This window comes from Sus scrofa, chromosome 5, assembly GCF_054392235.1.
Source record: "Sus scrofa isolate SSC_HxYL_T2T_F1_AM1 chromosome 5, Sscrofa_HxYL_maternal_Yorkshire_Landrace_v2.0, whole genome shotgun sequence".
NCBI lineage: Eukaryota > Metazoa > Chordata > Mammalia > Artiodactyla > Suidae > Sus > Sus scrofa.
The window spans coordinates 79,871,444-79,898,994 of record NC_139387.1 but is presented as its reverse complement, the minus strand read 5'-3'; the positions used below and the strand labels follow the sequence as shown (position 1 = coordinate 79,898,994).

General features: G+C 41.7%; 1 protein-coding gene across 2 annotated transcripts in view; it reads right to left on the bottom strand.

Annotated features, from left to right (window-relative positions):
- PDZRN4 (PDZ domain containing ring finger 4) overlaps positions 1–27,551 on the bottom strand; it is a 367,304-nt gene that overhangs the window by 67,941 nt on the left and 271,812 nt on the right. For both annotated transcript variants that reach the window (XM_003481711.5, XM_003481712.5), the window contains 2 exons: positions 4,597–4,853; positions 1,173–1,275 (listed from right to left, as the gene is read on the bottom strand). In XM_003481711.5, coding sequence (XP_003481759.3) covers positions 1,173–1,275; positions 4,597–4,853 — 360 coding nt within the window. The remainder of the gene's footprint in view (positions 1–1,172; positions 1,276–4,596; positions 4,854–27,551) is intronic.

Sequence of the window (27,551 nt, the reverse complement as noted above, 5' to 3'; positions counted from 1 at the left end):
ACTGAGCCACACTGGGATCTCTGAATAGGCAAAACTTAAAGCAATTTCGGTGCATACCAGTACAGAAGTAGATTTATAAAATAATACTCCTCAGCCAAATGTGTGGCGACGAGGAGATAAAAATTAACATGAATGATGCTGTCAAAACCATCTTCTACTCGGATACGAGGCATCATTGCCCATCCTTTCAAATTCTGGCTGAAAAGAAGTAATGATTTCTGTAATCCCCAGCCATGACTTTTGCAAGGGGGAGGATTTCAAATAAACGTCTATTTGCTTTGGGTGAGCTTCACTGAATCAGCCTTATTTGATTTCAGATCCTCCTAAGGGAAGAGATTTCAGGGTTTCCTGGTTGTAAAATGGAAAAGAACATTTGGCTGAACTTGTATGACATCATCTAAAGCATTAAAAGGGCAGATAATCATGGGTTCTTTGCCTGTTTACCGAAGCTTCTTTACCTCCTCAATCTAGTTTATTTCCAAATGTCAGAGGAGTCTGAAACCTTTCAAAGATTTATAGACTGCAGAAGCAAAGGAAATATGAGAATAAGTCCTTTAACTTTTGTGAAAGCTTTTAAATAATTAACGGACAGGCCTTTGGAACTGTTTCACGTCAGAGCATAGATACTCTTAACCTATACCATGTGAAGGTTAAACAGTTCAACAGCAAAGAACATGAGGTCAGCTCTCCTAGAAAGTCAGTAAAACGTCTCTTTTGAGTACTTGAGTCATAAATAAAAAGAATACTAAATCAGCGAGGGGGAATAAAAAGAATACACAATTTCGTTTATCAATGAAAACCAAAACACTATACCATGCATGAAAATAGGAAACACAATCTTGGTTTTAAATATAATTTCTCTTCCAAACCCCACCTGGAAATTCTCTTATGTTACTAAAAGGAGAAAAAAAAGTAGCTGTCATAATATTATTTATACAAAGCAATCACAATAGGAGCAAATTGTTTTCAGCCTGGTATTATAAAAATGTTTTCCAATACACTTAAAATATTAGAGCCAAATAGCTGAAAGGAATACTTAAAAGCTCTTACCCTACATATATAATAGACAAAATATTTCTCACAGTAATAAATTAATTTTTTTTCTTTGTTATGCAAAACCCCTCAACCATAACTTCATGAAGACATGTGAAGTGGTGTGAAAATGATCTTACCTCATATTCGAAGTCCTCTGTTCTGTCTGCATCAGCAGGCAAGCTGGAAAGATACTCATTGTCCTCATAAAATTCATGTTCCATCGGATGAAGAGAATGGCAGCTATGGGGAATGTAGCAAGAGGATAGGAATGGATCAAAAGGGTTGTTCCTAAAGATTAAAACTGATTTTAGAATTTCACTTTCAAAGTTTTCCCCGAAAATGTTGCTATGAGATCTGTAGTGATCTAGCCTTTAAATGAGCTATGGCTCAGAAAGAGCAATTGCTTTGCTGTCTCCTCCTCTATGAAGTCCATCAATTGCTTTTTCTGAGAGAAGACAAGTTAGGGGCCCCTGGTCAGAGCTGCATTCATTTGGAGGGAGGGATGTGAGACCTCTCCCCAGGCCTTGGTGTTTTATCCATACTCTGGCCTCCTTCCATTCCATCAAAAGGCCTTGCTCTGCACATGGGTGTGTGGCATTTGAGACTGTAGTCTAGCCAAAGGTGGGCATTTTGTAATTATAGCTTCAAACTGTTTGTTGAAATACTTTTAAAAGCACATACAGTTGGCCCACCGTGTTTTGTGGTTCTGCATTTGCTTATTCAACCCACTGTTGATCAAAAATTGAATTTGCAAAAAAAAAGGAGTTCCCTGGTGGCACAGTGGGTTAAGGATCTGCCACTGTCACTGCTCTGGTGGAGGTTCAATTCCTGGTCTGGGACTTTCCACATGCCATGGGCACAGCCACACAAAAAAATTTGAATCTATAGTTGGCTGAATCCTTGGATGCAGAACCCGTGGATGGGGCTGGAGGTGGGGTGGGCCCTGTATTTTTGAGATTATAAATTATATTCACATTGCCCCCATTCCTTAAGAACTCCTTCCTCATTCTCCCTCATAACCCACATCTTTGCCTCTTTGATAAAGGGTGTGTCCACAAATATTAAACAACAATCACAGTGAAAACTCACTGGAACCCCCTAGAAGCCACAGGGTTTTTCACAATTTCTGTAGAAAATTTCTGGGGACCGAGAGAGCTGCTGAAATAAAGGAAATGAGATAGACCCAGGGCATTGCATGTGACTTCTAGACATCTTTTAACTTTGGGGGAATGTTTTATATAATTTATTAAAGTACCTTCAAATCACTATATGCTATGATATAGATGCTTTACATTATACTGTATAAAAGCTCAGCACAGTTTAAAAGCAAAGGGCATGAGGTCCCCTCTAAGAATTTCTAAATCAGTGAAAAAGCCTAAGTGCAGCTAACCAAGTTGATTTCAGGTGGGCCCCCCTAAGCCCTGCTGGACTGGACATTACGAAAAAAAAAAATGGAGTTAGGAGCATAAATGAGTTCCCTTATCAGTAGCTGAAAGGCCACAGAGACCCATTCGGGGGCCCTCACAGTGTAACTATCCCACCAGCATCTTCTCACTCTTCTCTAATATTCTCTAACTTGGGCCCAAAGAGAAAAAGCAGTCCAGGCAGCATCTTGCTGGCTGGCGTAACAGGTGAACCCTTCTTGTTTTCATCTGCACTGGCTCTGCGAAGCCCATTTGGGTGGTAAAACCTCAGGGCCTGAAGTTCGGGGCATCTGATGTTTCCCTGGCCTCTGAGTAAGACGGGAGCCCTGCTGTGAAGGGCACCGTATTCATTCTGTAAACATTGACCGAGTGTTTATCAGATGCCAGGCTCTATGCCAAGTGCTGGAAATCGGTTGGTGTACAACATCCAGTTCTTGTCCTATTAATTGGGTAGAGCAGCAACGTGGGAATTTTAATATAGTGTGAAAATTAAGGAGAAAATACAGAAGAGAGCACGAGGGTGTTTGCACCTACTGCGGTCCTAGCAAGTTTGCTAGAAGAGGTTGCCTTTCAGCCAAGATCTGCAGGGCTGGGGCAGGGGCCTCAGCACACTGGTTAAGAGGTGGGCAGCGGGGCCAAACCTCTTGGGCTCAGAAGTCTGCCTCATCACCTCCTTACTGTGTGACCTTGCCAAATCACGTAACATTTGTTTCCTCATCGGTGACACTGGGATGGTGATAATGTAACGTACTCCCTCAGGAGGTTTTTGTGAGAACTAAAATGAGTTAATAAATGTCCAACACTTAGAATATTACCTAAGACATAGTAAATTAGCTAATAAGTGTTAGCTAGTATTCATTCAAGAAAATATTCATTGGATGGCTACTCTGTGTCAAGCTGTGCTAAAGAACATGCTGTATTTGTTTGCTTGTGTGTTTTTTATCTCCTCTCTAGAATATAAGCTCCGGGAGGTGCTAGCTTTATTTTGGTTCCCAGTTTTATGCCCAGTACCTACGAGTCCTGGTGCCTGACAAAAGGGGCTATTTAATCAGTACAGAGAGATGGCTAGAATCAGAGGAAGAACAGAGACCCTACCCTCCTGGAACTTGAAGTTTCAAGGAATGGTTTCCAAAGCATGGATGCACTATTAAAACTGCCTTGGGAGATTTTTGAAAAATTTGAATGCCTATTTTTCACTCTAAAAACTCTTATTTAATTGGCCTGAGGTGGGATGGATCTGGGCATTGCATAGATACCTCAATGTCCCCACGTGACTCTAAAGTATACAGGTGAACCACGGAGATGGACTTAGCAGAAGCCCCAAAAAGGGCAGGGACGTGTCATGACCAGGTCTGTGCTTTACGAAATGGAGCACGGATTGCAGAGGGCAATAAAAAATGCAGCCTAGAGAGATTACTGCTCTTATAAACCACGCTCTCAGGAATGTTTGAACATTTGCTTAAAAGCACTCAGAGCCAAGTGGATGGGGCAAGACACACGTCTCAGACTTCACAGATGGGGCTACGTGAATAAAATATCTCTAACTGCTTTTAACTCAGGTCAAAATTGTAAATATTCCTTTAATAGTTCCTGGTTTCATAGCTCTGTATAGGACAGTCAGGGTCTTTTGTTTACATCTCAATATACTGGGCAATTGCTTCCTTCAGAGAACTGCACTCTAATGAAATGAATTGCCTAGCTTCTGTTTTAAAGAGGAGAAGAGCAAGAGAGAGAGAGAGGCGACCCACAGAGGGGAGTATCTTGCCAACATGCCGCTTCTGGATCTGCCTTAATAAGGTGTTTGGCAGCTTCGGTGAGAAAAGCTACTTCCCTGACCAGTGCCCATGACTTGTGTGGGGCTTGTGATGACTGGAAATTGGAAGATGAACTAATCAGAGCCAGAATTGCCCCTGAGCAAGTATGACTCCTGAGCCGAAGCAAGCGTGCGGTCCGGGAAAGTAGGAGGAGGACAGCGGGGGACTAATTGGGTGTCGATGCAGTACAGACGTTTTCCAAATGGACCTGAGAACCTGCCTCCATAATTGTCAGCTTGCTACGGTGCCTGATTCCTCCCCACACCTCCTTTCAGTGACAAAGGACAACACACAGGGCTTTGGGAGACAAGCCAGAAAAATACCTGTCTGAGAGCAGAAAGGGACAGATGTCAGGCACTGGAGGGGTGGGTGGCCTGAGTTTGGCCAGGGCCATGATGTGTTCGAAGGTGATGTCTGTCTGAGTGCTGGCATTCATAAGCTGCACTTCTGGGGCCGTTCCATAGGCTGGTTTGTTGAGCTGTGTTCGCCTCAGCACCTGGACCACGATGGGCTCCTTGGCATTTCGAAAAGCTTCCACTGCCTCTTCATGGGTGGCCTTGGAGAGATCCTTCCCATTGACCTGCCAAGAGGAAAGGACGTTGCTCAACTCAGAGGCAAGAACAGAGGGGCTGTCACGATAGATGAATAAAAGGTGAGCAGGGGAGGTTTAAACCAGCTCCGATATGCATTTTGAATCAGACATTGATGTTTACTGAACCCCTCACCATCATGAGAAAAGTGAAGGAGACGAGGAAAATTTCTTTCTTTAGGAAGCACGCCATCAGATTTATCAGTAAAGATTTCAAAACTTAAACAACACGTAAGCCTCCGAAAACGTTGACCAAAATCTTTAGACAGGCAGAGATGTTAAGTATATCCTTTTTTAAAAAAGTGATCTATCCATCTCTTGGTGGGGTTTTTGATATTTCTTCAGTTTCATTGACCTGAAATCTAATTGAGGGGGATACTGTCACATTTCTTTTCGTAGTTGTCATTTTAATTTAAAACCACGTGTATGGTATCCTGAATCCTTGCTATTCAAAGTGTGGTCTGTGGGCCAGCAGCATAAGGGTCACCTAAGAGACTGGAAATGCAGAGTCCCTGGCCCTACCCCAGAGCTACTGAACCAGAACTGGCAATTAAACAAGATTCTGGCTGATTTACGTGCACATGAAAGGAACCCTGCCCTCTAACACCTCTCAGGGGATATACTGTGTTCCCCTGGATCTTCACCTGTTTTAATTTATACCAACTGATGACTCACCAAGGTAGTCCTGGACCTAACAGAGGAAGAGGTGATATTTACCCTGCCCTCCATCACTGCTTCGCAGTAGGACAAACCACTGGCGCGCAGGATAGTTTTGGTGCAACTCTCCCATGTCCACCTATCAAGGGCCAGTGATGCTCCCCTCCCTTAAAACACCCACATACTTCTATGATCATCCTCGGGAGAGGCGGTACAGAGACCACTCTCAAAGTTGTCATCTATTTAGTGCCATAAAATGGGTCCTGATAACATAGCCTCTCCGTGCAAGTTGTATTCTAATAAAGTACTAGAGAATCCTGGAAGAGCTTCACAATTCTCACTCCAGTTGCATCAATAACGTCGGGTTTTGGAAACAGGAAGCGATACTTGGGAATAGAGTACTGTGCTCAAAACCCCTGAAATTATACCATTTCTAGACAACGAAACCATCCGCCTGTTGGTGAGGCTCTGATAACTGCTACGCACCAGCACATCCTTATAGATCCCTGGGTGCCTTCAAAAGAAGCAAAGGGAATCACTGATTTGCAGCCAGAGAGGGATGGCTGACATTCAAATGAGCACATTCTCTCTCCCTGAGTAGACGAAGAATATGTGTGTGCTCAGAGCAAATGTGGGGCGCCTGGGGGTAAATGATACAATGCCAGGTAGAAATCATCATGTCGTGTAGAGATGGGCTTAATGACCTGGAGGAGCTAATTTACTCAATTGACCCTAAAAGAGTTAATGTGCCTTCGAAAATTGAGCAATTAAGTTTCCTCACCAGCACAATATGACCCCGTACAGTTCTCAAATACTTTGTAAGAAACTTCAGTGAGAGAGTTGGGTGTGTACTTGTCCGTATGCATGTGATCACTGATGCCTGCATTTATTCACTGATTCTTTTCTCCACGGGTCAACTTGGAAATGACCACTGGATTTTCCCTGGGCCAACCTGGGAATGGCTTGATGACCTTGGGCCTACGGGAGGGAGCACGTGAACCTGGGATGCCTACTGACCATTCATTCCTTAAGCTACTGTCAGATGTCAGGCACATGGGGCTGAGGCCACCACTCCTGAGAACCTGTGGTCAGCAAATGATAAGAGAAGTTCCAGAGTGGAAAAGCACAACCTAAAATCTGGCCTTTCATCTTGAAGACAGCATCATCCTCTGTGTTTCATACCACGGTCAGTACCTATAAATTCTGGGGTTATGGAAGATGATGGGTGGTGGCTAAGACGGCCCTGTCAGAATCTCTGCAGTAGGGAAGAGTAGACCTTTCATCCACACGTTTCCTGCTTCATGGTGGTACCTTCAACTTCGTGAATATCCACTCTTGTGAGGTTTCATACCCTTCCCTTTCTGAAAAGAACTCTCGGTCATAATCTAGTGTTAACCACTTAAAACCTGCTGGAACTGTATCAATATGCTACCTTCACTTATGCTACCTTTTCCTATAAGCCTTGCATCCAGAGTAACCCCTATCAGTGGCAGAATGAGAGAAGACAGTGCCCTTTTTGGAGGAACTTCAAGCAATAACTGAGGATAAAGGCAAAAAAGGTTTGTGGCCAAGGCCATACATTAAATCCTACTAGTGCATAGAGTGTGCGTCATTAAAGAGTGAACAGACACATGCCATTATTCTCTTCCTTTCCGGAGGTGACTCAGTACTTTGCCTATAAGCTAGTCTTGATATTCCTTTTTTCTAATATGTTTCAGTGATCTTCAAAGCAAGAATAATTTTTAAAAAGTTGAGTTCCTTACTTTAATGATTATTTATTTTATGGTCCTGTAAGCCAAAAAAAGATTATTTTTGCAAAGTTCAGAAAAGTATAGAACTTTCTGCAGGAATGTAAAAATTACTGGAGAGTATTTTAGGCTGCGAAATTATTAGTTCTTATTGCAATGCTTAGTATATGCAGACAGTATTAGCGTTCATATAGCAAGATCAATAGTTATTGATTCTAAGACCAGTATATTTATTCCTTTACAATCATGGCATTTATATGCAAATTTCATTTTTTGCTTTAAGGACAATCAAATACAATTGCGAAAAAAGGACAGTCAATATAATCTCAAATATCTTACTTCCCTATTGGGAATGTTCTTTTCTTCCAGTTATCATGCAGCTGACCTCTATTTTCATAAGCTATTTAATATCTCTCAAAGCAAAGAAGTCTATGACCTTTAAAGGCTCTACTGCCCCACGTGATCTCTTAGAAAATGTAAGCAATGATGATACAAAACACTTTTTTTTTTTTCACTTCACTTGAAGTTCATCAACATACTGTTAGCCTACCAAAAGGTCATCATTTTATAAATTATGCCTTTCACAACAGAAAAAAGGGTAGCTTAACTGGGATTTTCTGGCAGTTGCTTTGCTCAGTTATCATCAGTTACAGCAAGGGAGAAGAATAACGCTGGAAGAGTACCTAAGGTTTCAGTTCTATAGAGAAAAATCTGTAGTAAATTAACGACTAGATTAATAACAAAACTTTTTTCGACTGCTTATATCCTAAACCAGTATCCAGGTATTTGATCGTGTCATATCCTTATTGTTCTATTTCTTTTCCATTGTATTCCCTTTTTCCCTCCTTCCCTCCACTCCTTCCTCCTTTTTCCTCCCTCTCAGTCTCAATCTTGGTTTTGTATGGACAACATATGTGAAATGAAACTAGAGAAAGAGAAGCTGGCTATTAAATGTATTCCACTTAATACAGGTAGTTAAGAGAATTGATCCAAACTGTTCTAGGTGCTAGTACATGGACAGAAACAGAAGTGTTAGAAGTTGATTTTCCAGAGGAAAACCTAGATGGAGTCATAGGAGCAAAATGGGTGGGGGGAAATGAAAGGTAATTTGAAAATTAAAAAAGAAATACCCATGTATTACGGAGGGTGAGTTGGAAGTGTGCACACAGAAGGGTTTCACGAAGGCTGGTGATTTAATTTAAACGTGGTGTAGAGAAGGCGCCCTTTTTCTAAATGGAATGAGTGAGAGGTTGGAGGGTCATAACAAACAAGAGAAGCACAGGAGATAACTCCCTCTCTTACTATAACATCTGGTGTATTGATAACTGTGGCCCAAACTGATTCAGTTCCAAAGTTACTGAGCAAACTAAAGTAAAACTGCCAAGATTTCTGTGATTGCTCTTTGATGAGAGGCTGTCTGTCCAGTATGGGGCGACTGGACTCTGAAAGGGTGGGTGATTGAGCCCCTCCGATTTGAGATAAATGAGAAAGCAGGCACAATGCTTCTGATAAAAAGGCTATCAGAACTGGCAGCAGCATAAAAGATGAAAGGAAGATGCCAGGGATAGAGATTCTAGGAGAAAAAGAGACTTGTGGCTATCCCCATAAAAAACAGATTTGGGATTGGAAGCAAAGAGAAAAGAGTAGCCTGAAGCAGGCCAAACTGGAAGCAGTTCTAAGACATTCACATGAACTAACAAATAAACAGATGATAAGTGACTCGAAGAAAAACTAATCATGGGAAATCACTTTCCAAGAAGGTCTTCCTCTCACCCCCGCACTTACCTTCTTAACTTAGTGGGTAAGTTGAAAAATATATACATTTTTACAGATATGAAAATATAAGTGTCCTTTCTAAAAAGTTATTTTTCATCTTAACAACAGAGAAGGGAGTAGGAGAAAACGAGTCACTTTTCAGCAATGAATGCGAAAGAAGTGTGAATGCATTTGTTGTGGCAGATGGGCTAATTAATCCATAAGCAACTTGTGAATGTTAAGCAAAGAATATAGCTTTTCATATGTAAACCAAATCATGACATCGTTTGATGAGGCTTCTGTTTAATGAACAATCAAGCTACCCTTTTAGATAAACCACAAGATCTGGGCTACTTGTCAACAACCTCCCCAGAGTGACCGGTGGCCTCAGCTTGGAAATGTGCTCTTACACTTTGATATTCCTCCAAATCCAGCCACATGCAAAATTTTCTTGAGTATCAGAAAACAAACCGGCTTTTCTTTTTTTTCCTTTTGAAGTGCAAACAAGTGCCTGCATAACCAAGTCACCCTGGTGCGGTTCCATTTCCAGAGTCAGCTGTTTGGAAAGGAAGAGGGTTTCCAAACCTCTGTGCCTCATACAAAAAAATAGGGGCTTTTAAGCCCCTGTGCCTTTCATGGGAGAATAACTACGAGGATCAATAGAAGCATAGAATACTCAAGATTAGGTACAATGTCAAGTTGAAAATAATCCTAAAACCCTGGATTATTATTTGCTTCATCTTCGGACAGTTTTATTCCTTCACATTCAATTACTTCACTTGTTCATTTATTTTCAACAATCTGAAATTTCAGCAGTGGTAAAATATTTAGTATGTATATTGCGGTGACTCGAAATAGGTATGTATTGTGAGGTGATTCTAAAACGTTTATTAATTAACACAGCTATCGCTGGAATTAATTAATTAATTTACCTGTAGCTGAGAACATGTATGTTCCCCTTGGCAAACTGCAATTCTCTAATAGCGTTATTGACCACAGGTCACCATGGTTTTGCATTAGATCCTCCGTTCTGAGTATGGTAATTCCAATTGGGCATGACAGGTTACAAGATCTCCCATCCTCATGAATAACTGTGAAATTAATTTTGATTAACGTCCCTCTGTGAATGCTGGTCAAATTCTCTATTTGATAATTAGGGCAGTGTGGTAAGGACAGGACCTAGTCATGTTTTATATAAGGAAGAGACACTATTTAGATTGCTATGAAACTGGTGTTATAAAAGGAATTTAAAATAATCCAAACAGAATCCAAGCAGAATACTCACTAAAACACTTGCCGAATACCCTCTTTAGATCAATTTTAAGTAACTTGAGCATATCACTTTTTCCTTAAACTTGATATGTTTGGTTCTAGGCAGACATCTGTTATGTAAATTGAGGACAGCACAGCATAAAAAATATTTACAATAAAAAGAACTCACAGAATGGGAAGAGTGCAAAATGTTATGAAGAAAACCTTGCTGGAGACTAAAATAGATTTTGACCTTTTTAATATAATCAACAAACAAAACAATCACTGGGAGGTTTGTGATAATTATATAATTTTGGAAGGTGAGAACATAAGAAATGGTAGATTGAATTAAACCAAAAGTCTGTGTAGACCCACATTCGGCTTTTGACAGTGCTATTGCTAGATTTGGGAAAGAGAATACGGTAATTATCACAGGGGATATAATGAGTAGACTTATTTAAAAGCGATGCTGGGGCTCCTTCTCGGGGGACGGGATTAAGATGGTGGAATAGAAGGACTGGAGCTCAACTTCTCTCCTAAAAACAACAAAATTCACAACTAAAGACTGAGCACTCTTCACCCAAATGGACCGGAAACCTTAAAAAAGATACCCTACTCCAGAAGAAAAAGAGGAGAACACATCAGGAGGTAGGAGGGGCGATTACACAATATAAACAATCCCACACCTCCTGGGTGGGAAGCCCCACAGACTGGAAACTAACTGGTTCACAGAGACTCACCTACAGGAGTGAGAGTTCTGAGCCCCACATCAAACTCTCACGTGTGGGGACCTGGCACTGGGAGAAAGAGCCCCTGGAGCATCTGGCATTGAAGGCCAGTGGGGCTTATGTGCAGGAGCTCCATGGGACTGGGGAAGTGGAGACCCCATTCTTAAAGGCACACACAGACTTTCCCCTGCATTGGGTCCCAGGGAAAAGCAAAGACTCCATAGGAATCTGGGTCAAACCTGATGCAGTTCTTGGAGGACCTCCTGGGAAAACAGGAGTGAATGTGGCTTGTTGTGAGGGAAGGACATTGAAAGCAAAGCTCTCAGGAATATTCAGCAGCCATGCCTTTCTCTGGAGGGGGCCATTTTGGGAAAATCTGGCCCGACCCGTCAGCAAGCTGCTGAGAAGCCCCAGGACAAACAGCAATCCAGGTGGGATAACAGCCCAGTAAACAGGCTACCTAAAGACCCCTCAGGCACACAGCTGCCTCTAATCCCATCCAGAGACTAAGCCCCACCCAACAGAGGGATTAGAATCGGCTCCACCTACCAGGGGGCAGGCATCAGCCCCTCCCATCAGGAAGCCTACAGCAAGCCCCCATACCGACTTCAGCCACAGGGGGGCAGACATCAAAAGTAAGAGAGGCTATAATTCTACTCTCTGTAAAAAGGTCACCACACCAAAAACCTATAAAAATGAAAAGACAGAGAACTATTTATAACTCAGATGAGGGAGAAAGGAAAAATCCCAGAGAAACAACTAAGCAATGAGGAGATTCTCAGCCTCCAGGGAAAAGACTTTAGACTGTTGATGCTGAAGATGATGCAAGACATTGGAAATAAACTGGAGGCAAAGATGGATAACTTACAGGAAACACTGAGCAAAGAGATACAAGATATAAAACTTAAACAAGAAGAGATGCAAAATACAATAACTGAAATAAAAAATTCACTAGAAGCAGCTAACAGCAGAATACAGGAAGCAGAAGAATGAATAAGCGAGGTGGAGGACAGATTAGCAGAAATCATGGATACGGAACAGAAAAGAGAAAAAAGACTGAGAAGAAATGAAGAGAGTCAGAAAACTGTGGGACAACGTTAAACGCACCAACATCCGTATTATAGGGGTGCCAGAAGGAGAAGAGAGAGAGAAGGGGACAGAAAAAATATTCCAAGAGATAATAGCCGAAAACTTCCCTAACATGGGGAAGGAATCACTCACTCAAATCCAGGGGCTCCTTCTGGCTTGTCTGGACTACACAGCTGTCATTTTCCTGGTGTGTGGGGTGTGGCAACTTCCCTTGAACTCCAAAAGGCCCCCAAGGCTGGGTGGCAGTCTTTCCCAGAAAAATGTAAATACCTGACTTTCAGACTCAAGCAGCCTAAACCTCCTGTAATCTGTTCCCTCACTAACAGTGTGCCCCTAAGAAGAGAGAGCAATGGTGGGTTGAGGTCCCTCCTCTGCATGTCCATCAATTTCGGGCCCCCACTTGATTCTCTGTGCTGCTGACTTGTAATCTGTGTGTTCCTCCAATAAACACTGTCGCCTAGGAGTTCCTGCTGGGGCACAGCGAGTTTAGGATATGGTGTTGCCACAGCTGCTGTGGCATAGGTTGAAGCTGCAGCTCGGATTTGATCCCTGGCCTAGGAACTTCCACATGCTGCAGGTGCAGCCAAAAAAGAAAAAAACAAAAACAACAACAAGACTGCCACCTATAACCTGGGGCCCTGTGCCCTTCTCACCCTTATTTGAAATGCTGATCTATCTATTAGTAACAAACTGCAGACTCCCCGTAATCCAATGAGATATGTAGAAAGCTTAATATCACATTCAGTTAACTGACTGACACCAAGGTCACTCCGCTTGTCAGTATGCTGCTTCTCAGTCCCTTTCAGAGTACACTTTTGATGGTGAGATGTTTCTAAACGCAAGCAAGAATCATCTTTAACTTTTCTTAAGATGTTATAAACCCATTATTTGTGAATTTGTCAGAGCTGTTCTTGAACCAATTTATAAATTTGGTTATAGGAAATCTTGGGGATGCACCTTTCATAGTTGCTTTTATCCCATCATCTTTTCTTGACTTAATAGCTGTATCCCTTTCATATTTGCCCTTCTTTCCTTTCTTATCCCCTCCCTTCCTTCCTTTCTTAGTCCAGACCTGCGGCATATGGAGGTTCCCAGGCTAGGGGTCTAATCGGAGCTACAGCTGCCAGCCTACACCACAGCCGCAGCAACGCCAGATCCGAACCTCGTCTGTACTTTCCACCACAGCTCATGGCAACACTGAATCCTTAACCCATTGAACTGAGCGAGGCTAATGATGGAACCCACATTCTCATGGATACTAGTCATGTTCTGCTGAGTCACGATGGGAACTTGTGTTTCTTTCTCTCTTCTCACTGCCACACTTTTCTTCCAAGCTTCCCCATTTGGGACTGAACATATCTGAGGAGTGGTTATCTGTATAAATTATTCCTATTATTAAGGAACAGCTGATGATATGTTTTGATTGTTACTGGGGGAAATAAAATGTGTACAACATAGTTTTATTTACCTAATTATCAATAAATGGATTTTCCGGCCCCTTAATGAAAAAAATGCAAGTATACCCTCTCTGGCACACGAGCTGAGGTTTCTTGGTTTGTCCCTGAGATCCACAGTCGGCTCTTCTCTACCCAGCTCTGTGCCCTGGGACACTGACGGCCATGTGCCATGTCACCAGATTTCCTTACTTTACATCTGTTTGGCCAGTGGAAAGAAAGCTCATGTTATATTTTCATCCTGCCCCTCTCTACCTGGCTTTCAGGATGCCAGCTCTTGCCAAGTTCTCTTCACATCCTCGCTCACCTTCCTCCTTCAGGTCTGTGGGGAGTAAGGAGTTCTCTTTCTCTGAACTCTGTCCTTTCTCTTAACTCTGCTCACACTTTTGTTATTCCTTCCCTCAACTTTCTTCAATTAAACCCTTTGAGCGTGTTTTCTGTTTCCTTCTGGGACCCTGACCGATAATAACTAGAGAAGAAACTCATCTCATTTAAACAATAACAAAAATATGGTAAAAGCTGAAATCTGCCATCTTTGCAAATTAACTTTACTATCAAAATTAGCCTGGGGTGGAGTTCCCGTCATGGCGCAGTGGTTAACGAATCCGACTAGGAACCATGAGGTTGCGGGTTCGGTCCCTGCCCTTGCTCAGTGGGTTAACGATCCGGTGTTGCCGTGAGCTGTGGTGTAGGTTGCAGACGCGGCTCGGATCCCGTGTTGCTGTGGCTCTGGCGTAGGCCGGTGGCTACAGCTCCGATTCAACCCCTAGCCTGGGAACCTCCATGTGCCGCGGGAGCGGCCCAAGAAATAGCAACAACAACAACAACAACAACATAAAGACAAAAGACAAAAGACAAAAAAAAAAAAAAAATTAGCCAGGGGTTAAGAGATGCAAACTATTGCATCTGGAGTGGATAAGCAATGAGCTCCTGCTGTATAGCACAGGGAACTATAACCAGTCACTTGTGATGGAACATGATGGAGGATAATGTGAAGAGTGTATGTATATATGTGTGACTGGGGCATTTTGCTGGACAGTAGAAATTGACAGAACACTGTAAACCAACTATAATGGAAAAATAAAAATCATTAAAAAATAAAAAAGAATCTCCTATTAGGAAAAAAATTTAGCTGTGTTGAAAATACAACTTCTAGTTTTTCATATTTAGTAAGTCACACTTTTTTTTTTTTTCTTTTTAGGACCGCACTTGAAGCATGTGGAAGTTCCCAAGCTGAGGGTCAAACTGGAGCTGCGGCTGCCAGCCTACGCCACAGCCACAGCAACGCCAATCTGAGCCGCATCTGCAACCTGCGGCTTGTGGCAATGCCGGATCTTTAACCTACTGAGCGAGGCCAGGGATCAAGCCCTCATCCTCATGGATGCTAGTCAGGTTCTTAACCCCTTGAGCCGCAACAGGAACTCCAAAAGCCACATGTTTTTAAGGCAGAACTAAAATATAACTTTTATTGAGTTCATAAAGCGGATGTAAAGTATTTATAGATTACACGTACACAGTTATTTTGTAGCATATTCCTCAGTTTGCCTTTGTCTTGTGTTTCTTCTTGATTAGATTCATGTTATGTACTTTTGGCAGGAATGTTAGAAATTGTAGGGGTCTTTCTCAGCCTATCCTATCAGGAAGCAATAGATTTTCCCATTATTATCGGTGCTAACCTTTATGATTTGATGAGATAGAGAGAGGGAGAGAGAGGGAGGTGGGGGAGACGGGGGAGGAGAAAAGCAAGAGAGGATGAATAAACACACATAAAATGTTCATGTCAAATTTTAAAATGTAAAAATTCTAGATGAATGGGGATTTGAGAATTTTGTGTACTATTATTGGCACTTTTTGATAAGTCTGAAATTGTCAAAATAAACTATCTCCAAATATCATTATATTTGTTATTAGCTAAAAATGGAGTCATGCTATAATCAGAGTTAACACATAACTAGATGAAATTGATGGATCCAGGACCTCCTACAGAATTTGTTTCTGTATCTGAATATCTTTAAGAGAAACAAATTCCTACTCTGTACTGAATGTCTTTTTTTTCTTGTGTGTGTGCATGTGTACAGATGTACGAGCACACAACCCCCCCCCACACACACACACCCTTATAGCGAAAAACACAGACTGCTGTCACCAACTTTATCATTGTCATAACAATTCATCTATGGAGTATCACCTGAAATCCTGTTCTCCTCCAAGCTGAGCTATTTAAAAAGATAGATGACTGCCTTCTGGCTAATTGTAGCAGTCCTTTCATTACTATAAAAAGACTTTTTATATCTAAGTGACTCTATAAGCAGTGAATAATGAAGTCTTTGGAGAAGAGCCCACTGATGAAATAGTAGGATAACAACTACTTACTGACCTTTTACTTCCTAAGATAATACTAAGCTGATGTAGTTGATTATTAATAAACCATCCATCGAGTTTTGACACATCGGATCCAAGTATGTTAAACTCAATGAGAAATTCTGATGGAGACATAAAAAGTTCCTGCAGTAGGCCTAAGGGTATAAAGACATAAGGCATATTTAGGGCAAATGCTGTTGAAATGAACTCAAATTGTTTCATTGGGAAGAATCTTTATCGTAATTAAATGCCCCAGATTTTCCTTAAAAAACTACCATAAACAGCCTCAGCAACTGAGGATTTACACAGAGCTATTCATCTTTCATAGTCACTGGACAAGAGGAAATGGGCTCTGAGCCCCTGGACAAGATCTCTTGGTCCCATTTTCGTGATGAGAGCCTATATGGATATCAAGAACATAACCCTGGCTCTTGGCCACACGAGCACAGGGCCAAGGAAGTGCTAAAAATCACTGTTGGATGAAAGGAATACTAGTGTTCCACAGAGTTACTCATAAGGGACATGATAGCAAATTATTTGTAACAGGACATCAGACCTAAAGACATCAAAGATGCTGAGGTTCACTATCATCCGTGGTTCACCATCCCTTATCTGAAAGAGTGGTCCAGCGCTTCACTATTTAAATGCTTCTGTGCAACAAACATTAAATAAGAGGCTGATCATTTGGTTTGACACTGCAGTTTGAGGGCTCCCAAAGATGCTTGTCACATACTTTGCAATAAATATGTGTTAAATAAATGTTCATTTATTTATCAAGATGCGTGTTAAAACAAATATGATTGGATGTGCCATGAAAGTTATCTGTGTTTATGTGCAAAGTGCATGCCTTTCACGGCCCAGCTCTATTTTGTAGGGTGGTTATCCATATTATTCCTTTTACTTCCATCCACCAAATAAATGGATTTGAGTGGTAAGGAAAGGCATTCATTGCTCTGCTCGAGGGCCCCACCCCCGGTTCAGTGTCACAGCAGAAACGAACAAGGTCATGGGAGTCTTCGGAACCAGGGTCTGAACAGGGTTGTCAGTGTGAGGAAGTTATTTACACTCTCTGAGCCTCAGTTAATTCATCTGGGAAAGGAGATGATAATACCCCATCTCAGAACTGAGGATGGGATCCAATAAAGGGTACAGCGAGGGCAGCTGCCAGAGGGATGTTGATTCCTGCTTCCTTCCTTCCTCCCTTCCTTCCTGAAGAATTCGTGAGTGACAGAGACCAGGCGCTTCTCTGGGGATACGCGCTAGTACCTGTGCATCCAGCCCTTGCAGCAGCAATGACATCAGTGCCAGTCCGTGCTGACTGCGCAGTCCCCAAGGGCCAGGAGCTAAGTGAGGTCCTCGGCCTGTATTTTCTCAGTCACACCCAAGAACAATCATCCGGGAGGAACTTTATCCCCATCTGAAAGTTGTGGAAGCTGAGAAGCAGAGAGGATGGGGGAAGGGCACCTGCTCTCACCATCTGCTAGGGAAAAACAACAGATACACCGAAACTGTAGGCAAGCTTGTAACGAGATAAAGGCAGTAACAGCATTCCCTGGAAGCGTAAAGACCCAACTCCACCTGGGAATAAATACTGCGATTTGACTCCAGGACTTGACATTTGAGGTGGGTCTTAAAAGATGTGGAGCCTTGTTAAGCGGCTCAGCAGGGAGTAAGGAAGGGAATCCCGGGGCAGAGGGGTAAAAGGGGAAGTCCTCTGGGAGTCAGGAAGGGATACGGCGTGGCCGAGTACAGAGGGATTTGGGTACATGTCAGACAAAGAGGCTGGAAAGGAGGCCGACAAGATCCCAGTGCCTTTGATGGACCTTGGTATGGTGTTCGTTTCAAACAACACCTTTTATCTGAAATGCAGCAGGATCTCATCCAGGTTTTGGGAAGACAACTCTGAAGTGTCTGGTGAGAAGTACCTAAATGAAAGCAGGGGAACCATATAGGAAGTTACTTGGAGAAAATGATTAGTGCTGTGTCAAAATTGGGGACAGGGTGGATGGCCCAAGCGGAGGAGGATGGAGAGGGTTGAAAATGCTACTGCAGTCCTCGCGTTCATACATATCCCAGTGGGAAGGCAAAAGGCAGACCTTCTCCAACAGCCTAGCCTCAGTTTCCATTCCAATTGATTAAATCCATGCTGTAGAGAAACACAAACTGTAGAAGTTGATTTTTAAATACAAAGGTATAAGGAGTTCCCATCGTGGAATAGTGCAAATGAATCTAACTAGTAACCATGAGGATGTGGGTTCGATCCCTGGCCTCACTCAGTGGGTTGGGGATTCGGCGTTGCCATGAGCTGTGGTGTAGGTCACAGAAGCAGCTTGGATCCTGCATTGCTGTGGCTGTGGTGTAGGCTGGCAGCTGTAGCTCAGATTCAAACCCTAGCCTGTGAACTTACATGTGCCGTGGGTGGGACCCTAAAAAACAACAAATAAATAAATAAATTAAAAAAAAACAAATGAATACACACACAAGGCATAAAAGCATTCTAAGTAGATGCTGCCCATCTCCTACAGCCTTACATTTTCAATGATTATATACACCCTCACACCATGCCCAAAAATAAACTCAAAATGGCTTAAAGACTTAAACGTAAGACCAGACACCATCAAACTCCCCAAAGAGAACATACGCAAAACACCCTCTGACATCAACCTTAAAATGTTTTCTTAGGTCGGTCCCCCAAGGCAACAGCAATAAAAGCAAAAATAAACCAATGGGACTAATCAAATGGACAAGCTTTTGCATAGCAAAGGGAACAAAAAGAAAACAAAAAGACAACATCAGAATGGGAGAAAATAGTTTCAAATGATGCAATGGACAAGGGGCTTAATCTCTAAAATATACAAACAACTTAAACAACTCAACAGCAAAAAAGCCAACAATCCAGTTGAAAAATGGGCAAAGGACCTGAAGAGACATTTCTCCAAAGAAGGTATATATATATGGCCAACAAGCACACGAAAAAATGCTCAACATCATTGATCATTAGAGAAATGCAAATCAAAACTACTATGAGGTAGCACCTCACACCAGTCAGAATGGCCATCATTAATAAGTCCACAAATAACAAATGCTGGGAGAGGGTGTGGAGAAAAGGGAATCCTCCTGCACTGCTGCTGCGAATGTAAGTTGGCACAACCACTATGGAAAACTACATGGAGGTACCTCAGAAAACTAAATACAGAATTACCATATGACCCAGCAATCCTACTCTTGGGCATATATCCAGGCAAAACCTTCCTTGAAAAAGACACGTTCATTGCAGCACTATTCACAATAGCCAAGACATGGAAACATCCCAAATGTCCATTGACAGATGATTGGATTAGGAAGACGTAGTATACATACACAATGGAATACTACTCAGACATAAAAAAGAACAAAATAATGCCATTTGAGGAAACATGGATGGAACTAGGGACTCTCATACTAAGTGAAGTAAGTCAGAAAGAGAAAGACAAATATCATATGATATCACTTGTATGTGGAATCTAATATATGGCACAAATGAACCTTTCCACAAAAAAGAAAATCATGGACATGGAGAACAGACTTGTGGTTGCCAAGGGAGGAGGTGAGAGTGGGATGGACTGGGAATCTGGGTGTAATAGATGCAAACTATTGCATTTGGGATGGATAACCAGTGAGATCCTGCTGTACAGCACTGGGAACTATATCTAGTCACTTGTGATGGGAGTATGATGGAGGATAATGTGAGATAAAGAATGTATATGTTTATATGTGAGTGGGTCACTTTGCTGTACAGTAGAAAACTGACAGAACACTGTAAGCCAACTATAATGGGAAAAAAGGAAATTATTATTTTTTCATTTTTATTTTTTTGTCTTTTTCTGGGGCCACTCCTGTGGCATATGGAGGTTCCCAGGATAGGGGTCGAATCGGAGCTGTGGCTGCCGGCCTACACCACAGACACAGCAACACGGGATCCGAGCCATGTCTGTGACCCACACCACAGCTCCCGGCAACACCGGATCCTTAACCTACTAAGCAAGGTCAGGGATCGAACCCGCAACCTCATGGTTCCTAGTTGGATTCGTTAACCACTGAGCCACGACGGGAACTCCAAAAAAAAAAAAAAAAGAAATTACTTAAAAACCAAAGCCAACAAAAACCCCCTACTTCTTCCAATGTTCTGAAACTGCCTTTCTGGTTGGCATCCGCCTACAAAGTGCGTAACTGTCACACAATAAACACCATACACACCCACTCCCCCCCCCCCCCCACCTCCCCACATGTACACATGCACACATACACAAACCTGCACTTAAACAGACACTTTCAGGCTTTCTGTGGGCCTTCCTCTGAATCATTTATAGCTTTGTGCGTGATACAAACTTGGGTATTTTACCCAAGTGAATATATAGGAATTTTACAACATGGGAGTTAACACGAGAAAGTAGAACTTGGGTGATATATAACTCCCTCTTCACAACCAGCATCTCTAACCCAGTGCTTGGAAGATGAAAAGTATTTCATACCAGTTTGAAAGGACAAGACCAAAATCTGAACAAACAGCCATCACCCTAGGAGAAGCAGGAGGTTTAAATCATTTTCAACAATCAATTCTGCCATTTGAATTCATTCTAACACTTGTTGGGCTCAGTCGATGACATGAAACTACAGTAAAAAGGCCAAGCCCCCAGGGAAATTCACAAGCTTTTACATCCACAGGTAAAACCACCTGAATTTGTGCCTGTAACCTTCCTAACACCATACTCTCAACTTCCTCATGAGCTTTGAAAAGTAATATTTTGTTTCACATTTATAAAAAAGTAGATTGCTGCTTAAGGCAAAAAGATGGAGTGAATGCACTTAAAATAGCAATGGATACAATTTTATATAAAATAGCTGGAATCTGCCTCCGTCATTTCATCAACGTGGTTATCTATAACTGCACCTTGAAATGGATAATAAAGATAATAACAGTGATAAAAATCTGTTGACACATACTTCACTCAGCACTATCTGCTCCTGGAGGTGCAGGAATTATTGTTCTACTCATCCTGGAGATCAAGAAATTAAAGCTTAACAGCAAATAAAACAATTTGCTCAAGATCATATAGCTAGCGAAAGAATAAAAAAAAAACCAAGATTTTTCTTCCAATTCCTATGAATTCTTTTAAAATATCAGTAGGAATTTTAGTATAGCCCTAAAAGTTGGATAAGAGGATTGGTGGGTTTATTCTGTCTTCTATCAATAAATAATTAATAAGACTATGATTAAGTCATCAACCGCGGGCATTCACAAGTGTGGATAATTGTCTCAACTTCCCCAGGGCAAGAAGACTCCAGCTGAAAAGTGAAAAGATGATTCTGTAAAATGAATAGGTTAGACAAGATGCCCTTCAATGACCTTCTCAGGGCTAAGAAAATCTATAAATGTACACAGGCACTTGAATTTGCACTATTCCCATAAAATCCGGAAATTACTTAAAACTTAGGTAAAAAGAATCCTTCACCCCTTCGTTTTCTACAAGTGAATCAAGTAAAGCTTAGACAGAGAGGTGACTCAAGGACCTGTTAATCTGTCACTGAACTTTTACCTTAAGGTGCCCAGTTCAAGTCCCAGCCTCATCCATGTGTGACATGGTATCGTTACTGCCTCACAGCTGGTGAGTGGCTCCCTGAGGTGTGATGGATAAAGGTCCCTGGAAATAGACCTCCTGGTTCTCTCATGCTTTTTACCTCAGTGGACACGTCACGAGAGTGGTCCACACAGGAAGAGCTTCTCCAAGACAGCAGTTGGCCTGTATGAAAAACCAACCAACTCAAGGCTTTGGGTCTCTCTGAGGGCCCACGTGTAAAATTAGATAGCAGGACTGGGGAGTGCTTGTGGAAAATTGTGTTTTACATGTCCCTATGTCTCCTTCAGGAAGCAAATAAGCCTGAGCAACAGGGCAAGTGTCACTCTGCAGATGGAGTCATTATATTCTTAAAGTTAACTTGCCACAAACAGTTGTCTATACCAGTACTACTGATTTTTTTTTTTTTTTTTTTTTTTTTTGCTTTGTTTGGAAGACTGGGGGAGAGGGAAATATTTTTTTGTAAATTTCGTTCCTTCAAACAATTAACATATGTACGATTTAAAAATAATTTTCAGCAGATAAAACAATCCTGCCAAAGCCTGGTAAAAGCTCTCCATTGTTCCATGTCTGCACAAATTACCTTGCATCTCTGATGATTTTATGTACATTTAATCACTAAAGATTAATTACATGGCATACGGAAACCAGTGAAACACTGAAGAGATAACTTCAGTTTAAGTGCACATGCAACTAACTTGTGGCTTTTTAAAACAATTTTAATTAAAAGTACTAGAAGAATCATCCGGCTGAAAATATTAGGAGCTCTGGGATGGATGAGCTTAGCATAGCTAATTAATTGTATATTTAATCAAAGAAGCCTTTGGCTGTAATTAATAATCTATTTTGCTCTGGTAATAAATATTGTAGTTCCATAAAAACAGAATTTATAATTTCCAGAATGCCATATGCACAGAAGAGTGGGGCAGAAAGCAAGCATTGCCACACCAGCTTTTCGAGCGGAGCTTGATTTTGTTTATTTAGAGAGGATGCTGTCTCTATCTATTTCATTCGTTTTAAATGTCATCTCACAGTGGCAGCTTACAAATAGCTATTCCAGAGTGACTTGGACTTTTCAAAGGTATAAAGAAAAATCCAAAAGAAGGGACTAGCAGAATGCTAAATGAAGTGTGATTTTTCTTGCACCACAAAGATCTCATATTTTAGAGGACTTTAAGGAGCTCCATCTGAATATGACTGCAGGGATGGGTGAGACAGCGCCTTCCTTTTCAATGGCAGAGTGCGACGCGGAGACTTCTACCACCTGCATCCCCGTAAAACGTTCACATCACAGAAGCAAGTTAAAACACCCCTTTCCTTATGATGGCTTTTACTCTGAGTGCCAAACACACCAAACTCCCCTGACACACAGACACACATACACACACACACACACACACACGCTCCCCACCTTTCTTCAAGATTCACTGCCAAGCAAGCATAGTATATTTTTGTTCTTATGACCCTTTCTTTAATTTCTGCGAGAGAAACTCTCTAATGGGAGGTAGTCACATGCTTTTCATATGATGTAAGATTACATTCTTCTTACAAGAAAGGTATAAATTTCAAGAGTTTTGCGTAAATAAAGAGAACATAAAAATGAATCTTACATGATGGGTTTTCCTATCTTTTAAAGATGTTTTAATATGTGAAAATTAGCTGTTTGCCATCCCTGTTTTACATTTCTAAGAATTTTGTACTAGGAGTCATGGGTCATTGAATAAAGCAATCTTCCATTTAAAAAGCATCTTTTGAGATCATGGAGAACTCACATTTTTGTATGCATCTGATACAATTGCTTGATACACTAATCAATTCATAGCATACATTCCATTTTTCTGGGGGTTATGTGGTCTTCATATGAATATGCATGAAGGAAACAGATATGAATTCGATTATTAAAATTATATCAAGTGAAAATATTTTTATTCAGTCTATACTGGGCATTAATAAACATCTAGGAACAAAGAAGAGAATAAAGCACAGAGGTAAAAATCTCTAATTTTCCCAAAGGCCACCATTCGTACCATATGATCAAAAGTAGCTCTTATTAAATACACGAAGATGTCTTCAGGGCCTAATTGGTTTATAATATAACATGCAATTTTCAATGAGAACAAAAGTGCTAAAGACAATTTGTAAAAACGGCACACAATGGCCTTTTCCTTTTAGAACTGTGACTAGTGGGCAACTCCTGACCCAGGCTCTCCCAGTGTCCTACTAAAACTATGTATAGAGGCACAGGGGAAACCAGTGCATTTGGACAATGAGAGGCACAGTCACAGTTACTTTATTTTCCCCAATTTTCCCTGACTTCTTTCACTTACTGATTGAACCGAACTAAAAATTTAGACAACTTTCTTTGAGCATCCATATGGCATTAGAAAAACATGGGCATGTGGTGTGTGCGTGTGTTCACGTGTGTGTGTGTGATTTAAGAGTTACCCACTGGATACTCAAAAAAGTAAAGGTGCAGATGTGCCGCTCCACCTGGAGGGACATCTCAGGGACCCCAGCAGCGCCCACGCTCGCCCTGGAATATCCTATACTCCGCACGGTACGAAAGCCCACTCTGCTCTGTCCTGCTAGAACCCTCAGAAGATTATTCTGATACCTCAGACCTGAGGGTTTGTACTGCTGGGGCTGAGAAGATGGAACTGGAGAGGTGTGATCCCACCACCTGGTAGACGGTAGACATTTCTTGAAATGTGTGGGGAGATTCACACAAAACAGAGGTTCAGGGTAGAAGATGTTAGAGGAGCGACACCCCCAAAGTCTGAAGGTCCTCAGGTGAACTCATGAGATGATGCTCCTGTTGGCGTTTTCATGTCCTTTTGTTTTTAGCCTATGAAAGGATGCCCTGTTTCAAAGTATTCCTCATTTTAAGCGTGTTCCTTATAAGTTATCATTTTCCTTACTTTTCTTTAAAGCTTCTGGTCAGGAGAAGGGAGAATGGGAAGAGAAACGGAAGAAAGAGTGAGAACAACAGAGAGAGAGAATGAGGGAGAGAGAGGACTGAGCCCTACTTAGCTCGTCTTTAAGTTCAATGCTGCACATGACATCCTTATAGATAAGAAAAGTATTGTGGACATGGAAAAAGTACCATTTTGAGGGTTTGGGTTGTTTAAACAGTCTATGACAAGAGATTCATTAATGCACAAAGGCAAAATAAAGGGGGAAACTATAAGTATTCAACCCTGGGCTTGATTCCAAGCTTTGCTGGAATCTCCTTGGCAGCTGTGAGACTTCAGGCTGATGACTTGACTTTTCTGAAATTTGGTTTCTTCATCTATATACTGGGGATAATAATGCTCATCTCTAAAAGTTGTTCATCAAAGTAATGAGAAAATGAGTGAAATATAACCAATATGATAGACAGAGTAGGAATTCAACAAAATATGGAAATTATCATCATATTTTGTTATCTGCATGGCATTCAAAAGGATTCTCGATCCAATGTTTATCGAGAATGATAATTATGGCATGTTTAGACATGTTGAGAAAGCACGCCCTGAGGGTTTTGGATGGTAAAAATTTAAAGAAGTAAAATTTTATCCACAAAGAGAGCACTGGATTAGCGGTCAGAGGACTTGAGTCCTAATTCTAGACCCTCCGTGACCAACTCGGACTTGGAAAGCCACCTATGCTTTTGAAACCTCAGTTCATGATAAGTTTCAAGTGCAAGTCAGTACAGATGAGGGAAGTCAGTGCTTGATCTCTGCAATCTATTTAGCAATGTACAAGTTAACTGCCTCCCCAATATTCATCTCACTGCTCACAGGAGATTTAAGGATTATTCACATTTTAAATAGGAGGTAAATATTGGTTTAATTGATTTTTATCAAGGTCATACAACAAGTGGTAAAGCTGGGATTAAAGCTTTGACAGGCTCTCAGCATTCCTGTTATGCTACCATGAGGCATCTTTCCTTTGTTCTCACCTGTTGCCTGGATTAGATAATTAATTCCTGTACAGGATATACGAAATGATTGTTAATTTAAATCCAAATATTATATTCTCGGCAAAACTGCTTATCAGAAAATTAGAAGATGGATGCTATTATTGATTTCCAAGTCATGCTAAGTATTTCTGAATTGACTGGAAACCAGAGCATAGACCTATTGACTGAACTCGGTCCTTAGGAAAATATAAAATTTGATAACTTCTAGATAGCTGAGGATCATAGGTGATTGATGTCAACATAAAATTTTTACTCATTCCCTGGACTCATCAAGGGCAGTTTCATACAGTTAAGAGAGCTCTGTTTCAAAGAGGTCAAATTGAAAACCTCAGTGAAATATCCCAAATTGATGAGGTCTACGTCCTTCAAAATAAAGTAAAATAAAAAGTTTAGTTTAGAGATTGGTGAATTGACTTCCTTTTTGCTTGAATTAAACTGTGTAAACTGCGGAGATTCCAAACATGGAGCTAAGTTTCATTTACATCCACTGCTCCATGACCTCCCGCAATTACTCTAATACCGGAAGCAGGAGGAGACCAGCTCGGGGAAAGGACTTCCTAGGTGACTGGACCGCTGACAGCACGGTCGCCTTTAGGCTGGCCTTTCTCAACAGTGGCACTGCTGGCATTTCTGGCTGGGGAATTCTTCCTCGGGGAAGAATGTCTTGGGCGTTGAGGATGATTAGCAGCATCCTGGGCCTCTGAGACCCCCGAGACGCTACCAGTCCTACCCCTGCAAGCCTCCACCACACACACCACCACCAGATGTGAAAACCACAAAGTCTCCTAGAGGAGGGTGAGATCATGCCCAGATGAGAACTGTGCATGTAAGCTTCATTTGAATGACACAACTCCACGAAAGTTGAAGGATGTTGGGTCTGATAGACACCTGAGGAGTTCCTGCTGTAGCACAATGGGTTAAGGATCTGGCATTGTCTCTGCACGCCTCCAGTCACTGCTGAAGTGTGGGTTCGATCTCTAGCCTATACAGTGGGTTAAGGATCTGGCATGGCTGCAGCTATGGAGTAGGTCACAGCTGTGTCTTAGATTTGATCCCTGGTCCAGGAATTTCCATATGCCAGGAATGTGGCCATAAAAATAATAATAGGCACCTGAGTTTATTAGGAGGCTACTGAAACACTGCAATAGCACAGAAGTGGAAGGGCATAAATTAGGCTCTGTTTCAAAGATTCACAAATTTTATAATTAGGAGTTCCTGCTCTGACTCAATGGGTTAAGAATTCAACATAGTATCCATGACGATGTGGGTTTGACCCCTGGCCTCATTCAGTGGGTCAGGGGTCTGGTGTTGCCATGAACTGTGGGGTAAGTCACAGACGTGGCTTGGATCCTGCATTGCTGTGGCTGTGGTGTAGGCTGGCGACTACAGCTCCAATTCAACCCCTAGCCTGAGAACTTCCATGTGCCACAGAGGTGTTTGTAAAAAGAAAAAAATTATAATTATATATAGTTTTATTTTAAGGGGAAAAATTGACCTAGGATATGCCTGATTAACAAAGTAAGCAAGGAGTTGCCGTCGTAGCTCAATGGTTAACGAATCCGACTAAGAACCATGAGGTTGCAGGTTCGATCCCTGGCCTTGCTCAGTGGGTTAAGGATCCAGTGTTGCCGTGAGCTGTGGTGTAGGTCGCAGACGTGGCTCGGATCTGGTGTGGCTGTGGCTGTGGTGCAGGCCGGCAGCTACAGCTCCAATTATACCCCTAGCCTGGGAACCTCCATATGATGCAGGAGCGGCACTAGAAAAGACCAAAAAAAAAAAAAAAAAAAAAAAAAAAAGTAAGCAATAGTACTTAGAAACAGGGCTCTAATTATGTTTGCTTTTTCTGCCAGCCAAGAAAAGTTAAATGTGATTATCAGAGTTCTTTCACCAAGTGCTGTCTAGGTGCAGAGGCCCTGAAGCTGCTGCTTGTCCATCAGCTACTATGGGCTATCATTAAAATGGTAGGCTCTTGCTTTACTGGTGGTGCCCATAGGACAACGAGTGAGATGACAAGGGTCCCTGGGTTCCAGGTCACCTGCAATATTTATTCCAACAAATATTGTTTCAATA